Raw genomic sequence first — 11,467 nt, 5'->3', positions numbered from 1 at the left:
GAGGGCAGTAAGTACAGGGCAGTGACATACATAGGTGCAGTGTAAGGAGGGCAGTAAGTACAGGGCAGTGACATACATAGGTGCAGTGTAAAGAGGGCAGTAAGTACAGGGCAGTGACATACATAGGTGCAGTGTAAAGAGGGCAGTAAGTACAGAGCAGTGACATACATAGGTGCAGTGTAAAGAGGGCAGTAAGTACAGGGCAGTGACATACATAGGTGCAGTGTAAGAAGGCAGTAAGTACAGGGCAGTGACATACATAGGTGCAGTGTAAGAAGGCAGTAAGTACAGGGCAGTGACATACATAGGTGCAGTGTAAGAAGGCAGTAAGTACAGGGCAGTGACATACATAGGTGTAGTGTAAGGAGGGCAGTAAGTACAGAGCAGTGACATACATAGGTGCAGTGTAAAGAGGGCAGTAAGTACAGGGCAGTGACATACATAGGTGCAGTGTAAGGAGGGCAGTAAGTACAGGGCAGTGACATACATAGGTGTAGTGTAAAGAGGGCAGTAAGTACAGGGCAGTGACATACATAGGTGTAGTGTAAGGAGGGCAGTAAGTACAGAGCAGTGACATACATAGGTGCAGTGTAAGAAGGCAGTAAGTACAGGGCAGTGACATACATAGGTGTAGTGTAAGGAGGGCAGTAAGTACAGAGCAGTGACATACATAGGTGCAGTGTAAAGAGGGCAGTACGTACAGGGCAGTGACATACATAGGTGTAGTGTAAGGAGGGCAGTAAGTACAGAGCAGTGACATACATAGGTGCAGTGTAAGAAGGCAGTAAGTACAGGGCAGTGACATACATAGGTGTAGTGTAAGGAGGGCAGTAAGTACAGAGCAGTGACATACATAGGTGCAGTGTAAAGAGGGCAGTAAGTACAGGGCAGTGACATACATAGGTGCATTGTAAAGAGGGCAATAAGTACAGGGCAGTGACATACATAGGTGCAGACAGTGTAAAGGAGGGGAGTTAGTGACAGCACAGGCATGCAGTGACATACATGGGTGCAGTCGGTGTAAGGACAGTCAGCATTGCTGCGGTGCAGAGTCCGGGCTGCTGTGTCTGTGCAGCTGATAAATGTAATGTGCAGTATTGAGCAGCTTCCTGCGGGTGCCGGTGGGCGGGGAGGGGACAGCAGTAAAGCAGGAAGTGTTTGCTGCACGGAGATCTCCCGGGCACCGGACGGAGCTGGGTAGCGGTGACAGCGCAGGTACCTCTGTCTGTGCTGCTGGTGCTCTGAGAGCTGCTTCACGGATCATATATACTGTAGATATCAGACACAGCGTCCTATAGAGGGGAGGCTGCCAGTACACACGTAAATAGGGGACAGTGACCTTTAGAGGAGGGGAACTGCCAGTACACACGTAAATAGGGGGTGCTGCCAGTACACACGTAAATAGGGGACAGTGACCTTTAGAGGAGGGGGGCTGCCAGTACACACATAAATATTGGACAGTGACCTTTAGAGGAGGGGTACTGCCAGTACACACACAAATATTGGACAGTGACCTTTAGAGGAGGGGTACTGCCAGTACACACATAAATAGGGGACAGTGACCTTTAGAGGAGGGGTACTGACAGTACACACATAAATAGGGGACAGTGACCTTTAGAGGAGGGGTACTGCCAGTACACACATAAATAGGGGACAGAGACCTTTAGAGGAGGGGTACTGCCAGTACACACACAAATAGGGGACAGTGACCTTTAGAGGAGGGGTACTGCCAGTACACACATAAATAGGGGACAGAGACCTTTAGAGGAGGGGTACTGCCAGTACACACACAAATAGGGGACAGTGACCTTTAGAGGAGGGGTGCTGCCAGTACACACATAAATAGGGGACAGTGACCTTTAGAGGAGGGGTGCTTCCAGTACACATACATATAAGGGGTAACAGTGTCTTATAGAGGGGGATCTGCTGGTAGTACACACATACTGTACATATTTTGGGGACTGACAGTGTCCTATAGAGTGGGTCTGCTGCTAGTACACTGAAATAGGGGACACTGGGCCTGACTCAGCAGCGATCGCAAATGTATCTACGTATGCAGATCGAGCGATTGTTAGCCATTGCGTATGCGTATAAGCCGCACTGCGTGTGCGCTGCTATCACACTGCAATTACGCACACACACAGAGGAATTCATTGCAAAGTGCGTGAGAGGCTGTGAGCGTTTGGGGGTGGTGACGGGGGAGTGCTCGGAGAAACGCAGGGGTGCCTGTCCACTTGAACGCCGTTGCAAGGGCGTGCATAAATTAGCCACTGCGATTGCCTACGCAGCCTGAGAGACCACTGTGTGCGAGGAGACTTGCAGTGTCTGCGGCTGGTCAGGCTGGGTGTAAATGCTGCGTACCTGTGCGATGTGCGTCGATAGTACCGATGTTTGCGCAGAAGAGCGACATTGGACGGATGTTAGAAAGCATCAGTGGGCGGCATTATGCCGGATGAGCTTTGGAAAGCATTAGCATATTTTTGCCTCTGCGTTCCCTGCGAATTTGCTGCTGTGTTCGCAATTGCGTACTGAATCAGGCCCCACTGTCCTATGGAAGCTGCCAATAGACATTGAGTATTTCTGTATGTTACAATGATACATTTAGGGACAGTGCCTATAGAGGAGGTACAGATGCCAGTACATGCCAGGAATAGGCCTTGCGCTATACAAGGGGGTGTAATGACATTTGCAAAAATAGAAGGGACTGTACAATGGATTTGTTGCCAGTTCATATATAAAGGCCCATTGTTCTTCTTTGTATGAAGGGATCAATGTCTGCCGCCAATCATACATGGAGTGTACACTGGGCCTGATTCAGCAAGGAACGCACGGATGCAGACGCGCCTGGGGCGCAGTGCTTGTGGGCGAAGCCCAAAAGCCCAAAAATATGAGAATCTCTAAATGATACAGTAATACAGACGTAAAATGTATGATTTTTACATTGTAGGCCCTTTACTTACAGTTCCTGAGCCCTCACTTCCGGGCACATTTATTAATATTATTAATGTCACATTATTTTAGTTTCACCAAAATGTACTACAGGGCAATTGTAGGAGAATTCGCAAAAGTCTCCTCCAAGCCCTAATTATCAATTATTTTTTTTAGTGAACAGATCACATTTCTAATAATTGCAATGGGAAATATGATCTGCTCAGATATACTAAATATGAATTGTAAAAACGTAATGGGGGGAGCCCTGTGACAATAATGTCACCTGGAGATGGCGTTATTAGGGCTTTCCCCTGTTTCACCCACTCCTGCTCTGCTCTGACAGACAGCGCAGAGCTGGGAGCCGGTGCCGGAATATAGTAAAAAAAAAAAAAAAGTCAAATCCCTGGGTCACAGAGGGGGAGCCTAGAGATCAGCTGACCGGAGTCACAGAGGATATCTCTGATTGCAGTGCAGGTAAGTGTAAGCCTAGGGGTGCGGGGGAGGTTAGCAGCCGGCCCATGTGCGGTCACATACTTTATATTTTTTGCAAAAAATAAACCAGAGAAGTACGGGGGAAAGATTCGCAAGTCTTTCTCACAAGCTGTGTCATCGCATGTGATATTTGATACATTCTTGTGATGTATTCAAATATTGCATTGCGAATTTATCACATCCCACCCGCATCTGATATGCGAATTGCGATAACTATGCCCCTTAGCGTACATATTTGTGCTACGTCCAGTTTTAAAAAGGTTTATTACAGCATGAAAATGTGTTGGTAGAAATGTCTAAATGTTTGATGGATTTGCCAGTTGTATTTGGTGCATGTCAGCGACTACTGTATGTTCATAAACCTACATCTCTACACACGCACACGTAACACATGCAATATCGCCATTCCTTATGCCCCCTGAACCTCATGCTTAATCTGTGCAGGAATGAGCAAAAAGTAGTATATTAGGAGAAAATAAAATGAAACAAATGAAAGTGGCAAAATGATGGACTGTTTCCAGCACGAACTGTTCCAGCCGGGACCTGGAATCCCCCAAAAGTAGCACGGAACATCTCTGTTACAGTAAAGTGCCCTCTATGTGGGATACGTTTAAGAAGCCGGCGGCCGCAATCCCGACCGCCGGCTTCCCGAATCCTCTATCCCGCCTAGGGTTAAATGACAGGCATCTAAAATCCAGACGCCTGTCATTTTCCCAACGCCGGGAGACGGGTGCCCGGCATCCCGATGGAAGGGATGCCGGGCGCCGCGAGCGGACAGCCGCAGGGGGGGAGAGTTAGGCTTAGGGCACCTGAGGGGAATTAGGGTTAGGCAGCAGGAGAAGGGGGGGTTAGGGTTAGGCACTTAGAGGGGGGAGGTTAGGGTTAGGCACTCCTAAGGAGGGTTAGGGGGGTTGGTTAGGTTAGTTTATACTTACCTTAGGGACGATCGGGATTTCCAGCGCTGTCGGGCTTCCGCTGCCGGGCTCTGCTCTTTTGTCGGGCTGCCGCAGCCGGGAGTCGAACTGCCGGTCATGCGGCAACCGGAATCCCATACCGAATGCCTCTATTCCCCTTTATCTCATTTAAATGATCTAATCCCAAATATTGGTTGTGCACGTGGGTACAGATATTAGTGCACTTAGGGCCTGATTCAGAGCTGAATGCTATTTCGATGTTCACGAAGGTGAGCGATTATCGGTCGTTTGCGCATGCTTCACCGCCACATGAATTGCGCTTACTGTGAACGGTCACTCGCATTTGATTGACAGGAAGCGACCGTTTTGTTGGTGATTATGGGGAATTCCGGCCAAAACGCGGGAATGTCGGGGCTGATTCCTGGGCGTGTACTGGCCAGCGTCTGCGATTGCGCACGCAGAGAACAAAGCAGCAGTCTCCGTTACCGCGCCCATTCTGAGTGACCAGGGACTCACTCGAGGAGTCGATGTTTTTAGGATCTGCGTCCAATGCTGCGTTTGTGTGCACAGTTGTGGGCAGCTGCGAGGGCTCCGGTGGGCGTCTCAATACAAACAGCTGCCGTCTGATGCATTAGCATAGTTTAGCAAATATGTTTGCATTAGCGTCCAACTCAGGGCCTTCTTCCACTAATCCACATGGAGCACCCTCAGTCCACCAAAGTTCTTCCTGAGGTTAGAGCAAAACTCTGGCAGATGCCACCTTGGTGGGGAAATACTGCTATTTACATTCTGCTTGTATACTCTTCTGGTTAATGAATGGCCCCTATAAGGGTTTACTTATCAATCGGTCGCTTTACAAACCGAGGATTTTGCAGCAAGATTGTATTGCTTTTAAAAAAGAATTTCTGCTTTAAAACCAGTGCCAAATATCTGTTCTATTATTATTATTAATAACGGTGCACGGAAACCAATAACATTTTTGATGGACATTTTGTACAATTTTAATGCTTCTTATAGATTCTTTACTTCTAGGCCTACAGAATGGCAGAATTTAAGCAAAGCTGTGTAAAATGTATTAATCATTGTTAGACCTTCTTTGAGAATCCTCAAGTTATGTTTAAAGTCCTATATTTACTGCAATAGAATCAGATCCCTCTGATAGAAGTAATGGTTATATATCAGTGCAGTGTACGTGCTGCTGATAACAAGGACAAGGCTGGCTGCAGGAGCTTGTAGGACAAATCGACTCGCTCACATAAGGACAGGAGGACTCTCACAGATAAGGACAGGGCATATGGACTCTCACATAAGGACAGGGCATGTGGACTCTCACACATAAGGACAGAATAGGAGGACTCTCACATAAGGATAGGAGTACTCTCTCACATAAGGATAGGAGTACTCTCTCACATAAGGATAGGAGTACTCTCTCACATAAGGATAAAAGTACTCTCTCACATAAGGACAGGAGGACTCTCACACATAAGGACAGGGCAGGAGGACTCTCACATAAGGACAGGACATGTGGACTCTCTCACGTAAGGATTGGAGTATTCTCTCACATAAGGACAGGGCAGGAGGTCTCTCACATAAGGACAGGAAGAGGACTCTCACACAAGGACAGGACAGGAAGAGGACTCTCACATAAGGACAGGAGGACTCTCACATAAGGACAGGGCAGGAGGTCTCTCACATAAGGACAGGAAGAGGACTCTCACATAAGGACAGGACAGGAGGACTCTCACACATAAGGACAGGAGGACACTCACATAAGGACAGGAGTACTCTCAAACATAAGGACAGGACAGGAGGGCTCTCGCATAAGCACAGGAGGACTCTCACATAATTGCAGGAAGAGTACTCTCACATAAGGACAGAACAGGAGGACACTCATATCAGGAGGACTCTCACACATAAGGACAGGACAGGAGGACTCTCACATAAGGACAGGAAGAGGACTCTCTCACATAAGGATAGGTCAGGAGAACTCTCCCACTCTGAACCCCACATAGGTCATGTTTTCCAGGTCACCTAGCAGGTGCCCAGGTGTATTCATTACTCACTGACACATTTTAAAAGATCCACAGATGGAGCTAATTATTTCACTTGTGATTATGTGAGGAGATCTGGAAAACATGCACTGTTTGGGGTCCTGAGGACCGAGCTTGAGAACCCTGTGGTCTAGAGCACCAGATTGTTTTTAGCCGCTTATTAACATCCTAGGAATAAAATTAAAAGGCTTAAACCTCGTACATCCGGTTCAAAAAGGTGATAATACACAGCTCTGGTGACTTGAGCTACTTAAACACAATTAAACGGGGTCCCAATTCTTTGAGATACTGTTTTTGTGAATTACGGGCCGTTTTCAGCTATGGACGGAATTGCAAAGCTGCTCGCAGGCATCTTAGCTACTCCATCTGTGCAGATATGGGAATGCAGCAGGAGGCATCATTCCTCCTACTGCAGTACGTATCCAAGCTGCGTTGTTCTACGCGGCATCGGATACTCTGTGGAACATCTGCCGACTAAGGTGACCCGTGGGGTCATGCAGCCGGCCTCTGCAGATGAGAGGAAGAAGCCAGGAAATCTCCGTCAACCGACGGAGATCCTGGCTTCTTCCCCTCCCCCCCAGCGGCGACGACACGCCTCCGTTTCGGGAAATAAGACCGGACCCTATGCTGGAGCTTAGGTTGCATAGCGTATAGTCCAGCTATGCCCATAGTAGTCTGTTCATGTAATCACCATTGATTACAGAGTGCAACTATAATCTCCCCCTCCCCGGGACTTACTAGTACTAGGGAGCTCTCTTGTAGCTGTGTCATGGAACAACAGTAGAAGAAGGACCTAAATGGCTTCAATAGTGACTGGTTCCTGATTGGAAGCCACATCCATCCAATTAGGAGCTAGGTGGCATTTGTGCCACTAGTGAGTCAATCCTTGTTCTTTCACATGGTTGTTCCCCCCCAAAAAAGTCCCCAGTACAGGTATAATCGGAGATGGCCCCAGGGGAGACACATCCACTGACATACAAGTCGAGAGGGTTAAGCACCTGTCCAAATGAAGTTATTTAAAAAAAGAAAAAAGTTAATATTAAATTTATTATTGTAGATGTCTTTGCACAATGATTGAAATTGTTAGGTAGAGCTCTATTAAATCACTGATACAGAAGATGAGTTTCATATTGAATTCCTCTCCTGTAATCAAATTGCTGCAACTTTATTTAATCAATTACCACGCAGCAGACGTTGTGAATGGTAATTTCACGCCAACGATGCACGATCACTTCAATTTTAATTATAACTCCCGTCTTGCTGCGTGCCGAATTGCGTTTTATATTATAGCAAGAAGCATGTTTTATTTTTAATTTTTTTTTGCTGTTGGTCTTCTAGAAAGTATTTTATATTCGCTAATAGTTTTATCTTGGTTGGTTCCCAAGGGATGGCTCTGGCTGGAGTTCGAGTGCTGGAACTGGCAGGATTGGCCCCTGCTCCCTTCTGTGGCATGCTGCTTGCAGACTTTGGGGCCAAAGTGATCCGCGTGGACAAGGCCAACAGTTCCTATACAAATGACTCCATGGCGCGGGGTAAAAGATCTATAGCGCTAAACCTGAAAAGCGCAGCAGGGGTTGAAGTGCTGAAGAAGTTATGCAAGCAGTCAGATGTCCTCATTGAGCCATATCGCCATGGTAAGTGTCCGGAAATGAGGGATGAATTGTATCTTAGTAATATAGTGTTCATTCTAGCACCCTGCACCTGTCTCAACCCGTTTAGTTCCTCTTTCCTGCCTGGGGTGTCACTGTCTGCTCCAGTGCTTCTAGCACACTCTGGTCTGTATCTCAGCGGTTTGTTGCATTAGCTGAGTGTGCTAGAAGCACCAGAACAGAGCGACACCTTAGGCAGGAAAGAGGAACTGCACGGATTGTGACAGGTGTGCAGGGTGCTAGAATGAACACTATAATACAAATAGGAAGTTATAATTAAATACATTTGTCAGGGACTGATTCAGAGATGGACGCAATGGCGATATTTACACAGATCAAGGATTTTTTTTGCCTGTGTGCATGCGTATAAGACACAATGCGCACACGCCGCGATCGCTTTGCGATTACATACGTACCGAGCATCCACTCGCAAAGTGAATGACAGGTAGTCAGCGTTTGGGGGTGGTAATGGAGGGGGGGGTGGGGTGGTCACAAAAATGCAGGCTTGTCTGACTGTTGGAACATCGTTTCGTGGGCGTGCATAAATTATCCATTGAGATTGCATTCGCAGCATGAGAGTGCTCTGCGTGCTAGGAGAGCAGCAGTGCCCGCGGCTGGTTAGACGTTCCTCAAGGGCAAGTTGCCATAGCTATCGGGGGACCGTCCGGGTGTTCTGAGTCTGGCAGCTGCTGGAAGATTAGCTATCAGCATCAGCCGGCAGACTTCTCTAGCATAGTCACATCAGATGCGACCACGCCAGGCCAATGGTTAAGAGAAAGAGAGTTTCATGTCTTGTTTTTTATTATTATTTATTTAATATACTGTAGACACCAGGATTACAAATAGCCTGAATACGTTTGTGATCTGATTTACAGGTGTAATGGAGAGCCTGGGGCTCGGTCCTGAGGTAATTCTCAAAGAGAATCCACAAATGATTTACGCAAGGTTGACCGGGTTCGGGCAATCTGGAAAGTACGCTAAGGCCGCGGGTCATGACATTAATTATCTCTCTCTCACAGGTACTGTATGCTCATGACGTACAAAGACAGCTAACAATGAACCAAATAATGTAATGATTTATTACTAAAATACCTGTTACCCTAAGTAAATAAGGTATTCTAAAAGTACTGTAGAATGAATAAATAAACTTGTTTCATTGATGAAAGCATGCCTAATATTACACAGCGCCTATAGGAAATCTTCATACACTGACGACATCCTTACCTTGTGTCACATCAAACTTTTCCCAGCTTTATTTACACATTTCTCATTACAACATTAAACTAATGGGGGGAGAGAAAGGCAGAAAACTAATAAAAATGTTAAACTAGAATAACAGGGTTGGAAAAGTGATCAGTCCTCTGATGTGATATTTTGTAGGGTCATCAGTCTGTCTGGATGTGTCTCTACTAGCTTTGAGCACCTAGTTTGGGGAATATTTGCCCATTCTTAATGAGCAGAAATGGGCTGATCTCTTCAAGTTCATCCACATATTTTCTAACGGATTGAGGTCAGAGTTTAGGACTCTAACTTGGCCACTCAATGACATTCGCCTTCCTATCCTTATGCCACTTCGTTGTTTTCTTGGCGGTATGTTTAGGTTCATTGTTGTTCTGGAAGGTGACCACCTACCCACCTTCAGCTGTCTAGCAGAGGGCCACAGCTTTTCGTTAAGAGTTTGGCTGTACTTGGCAGCATCCATCTTCCTTTCAATCCTGACCAATTGCCCGGTCCCTGCAGAAGAGAAACACCCCCACAACATCATGTTTTCACCACCGTGCTTCCACGTAGGAACGGTCTGTTTTGGGTGATGTTCTGTGTTAGCGCTGAGGAGTTTTGACTTTTCTAATTTTATATATGAAACATCCTTTCTTGGCGTCTTCTAGGCTTGATGTCCAAACTTGGGAAAAAACACGAGAACCCAACTTTCCCCCTTAACCTCTTGGCTGACTTTGCGGGTGGCAGCTACATATGTGCATTGGGCATTGTGATGTCTCTGTTTGAACGCACAAGATCAGGGCAAGGACAAGTCATAGACTCCAGCATGGTAAGTGCTCCTTCTTCCAGCTCAAGTATCACTCACCTTGTGATGAGAAAGGGTGTGGTTCAAAAGGTCGAGAGGATTAAGGTTGGAATTCAGAAGGTCGACTGAATAACGACAGTAAAAAGTTTGACATGGTCATTAGGTCGACCCATCATTCTGTCGACATGTATTTAGGTCGACAGGGTTAAATGGTCAAGTCAAAAGGTCGACATTTAACAGTCTCCTGGGATTATACGTCTCCAACTGATCCCCTCTGCTTTCCAGCCTCTGCAGGGGACATCGGTCCTTACTGAGCCCTTTAGAGAGCAGCAGACAGGTATTGCCACTCACCCTTCTCATCCTGTGGGGGGAGGATCCCAAACTCCACGGCGTGGAGTAAAGCCAGCCCCATGGTGAAGCCCAGGTGTGACAAATGGCATTGGATCATGGCTTGGAACAAGCTGCAATCCATGCATAGCGTTTGCGAGACTGAATTACCCAATATTAAAAAAAGATAAGCATTCTGTTATTTGCATTTGGTACAGTATGGGTGTCTATTGTGTTTCCAAAGAAGCAGTATGTGGTATAAAGTACTATTATGCATAGTGATTAGCCCCATTCTTGTTTTTGTTTTGTTTTTTCCTGTCGGGGGATCGGGGAAATCCAACATGATTTGCCGATCACAACCAAAAAATTATCGGGATCGGTGAGGATTTGCCGATTTTAACGATTTCAAAGACGGATCGCTGATCATCGATACCCACCGATCGGCGGTTTTGATCGCTGATCATCGGATCAGCATCAGAGAATTGCGGCACTGATATGTGGTCAGGATTAGATTTTGAGGGGGCGTTTACAAACTGAAATCTAAATTGCAGTGTAAAAATAAAGCTGTCCAGCATGTGTGGGCTACATGCAAAAGCAGCCAGTATTTACCCTGCATGCAAAAACAATAAATATATTTGCCCTCCCCCCGCTGCAGTGCGGCATGGTTTGTCCCTGTACAAAGTTACTAGCTCTCTTTTACTTTACTCCCAACTCCGAATCTGGCCCTATAGTATATATCTCCTAATTTCAGCATCATTTGAAACTATTATTTTGTCTGTTTTTTATTTTTTTATTTCTCCATTGAAATGTTTTATCTTTTTCATTACAAGACAGAAATACACGATCTAGCTTCTTATCTACTGCGTAACACGGTAGCAAGCACTATTTTGCCTTAAACTGGAATTACCGGCAGCCATATCATCATGACTGACGGCCGTAGCACATTTTACGCAGATTATGCGCCTGGCCCAGATGTTACTTAAATTAAATTGCAGCTGCGATCCCGTACGCAGCTGCCCTATTCAAATATGATAATGCCGCAGTCGCATGGAAATGTATTGTGACGCCCACCAGTCGGCT

At 46.4% G+C, this 11,467-nt stretch overlaps 1 protein-coding gene across 1 annotated transcript in view; it reads left to right on the top strand.

Annotated features, from left to right (window-relative positions):
• The first annotated feature begins 1,108 nt into the window (after positions 1-1,108).
• AMACR (alpha-methylacyl-CoA racemase) overlaps positions 1,109-11,467 on the top strand; it is a 33,129-nt gene continuing 22,770 nt past the window's right edge. The window contains exons 1-4 of the mRNA XM_088466972.1: positions 1,109-1,215; positions 7,774-8,022; positions 8,913-9,056; positions 9,924-10,084. Of these exons, the coding sequence (XP_088323098.1) occupies positions 7,776-8,022; positions 8,913-9,056; positions 9,924-10,084 (552 nt within the window). The 5' untranslated portion in view covers positions 1,109-1,215; positions 7,774-7,775. The remainder of the gene's footprint in view (positions 1,216-7,773; positions 8,023-8,912; positions 9,057-9,923; positions 10,085-11,467) is intronic.

Source organism: Taudactylus pleione, unplaced genomic scaffold (assembly GCF_031769625.1).
Source record: "Taudactylus pleione unplaced genomic scaffold, aTauple2 ptg000068l, whole genome shotgun sequence".
Lineage (NCBI taxonomy): Eukaryota > Metazoa > Chordata > Amphibia > Anura > Myobatrachidae > Taudactylus > Taudactylus pleione.
This window is presented reverse-complemented; position numbering and strand designations above follow the sequence as displayed.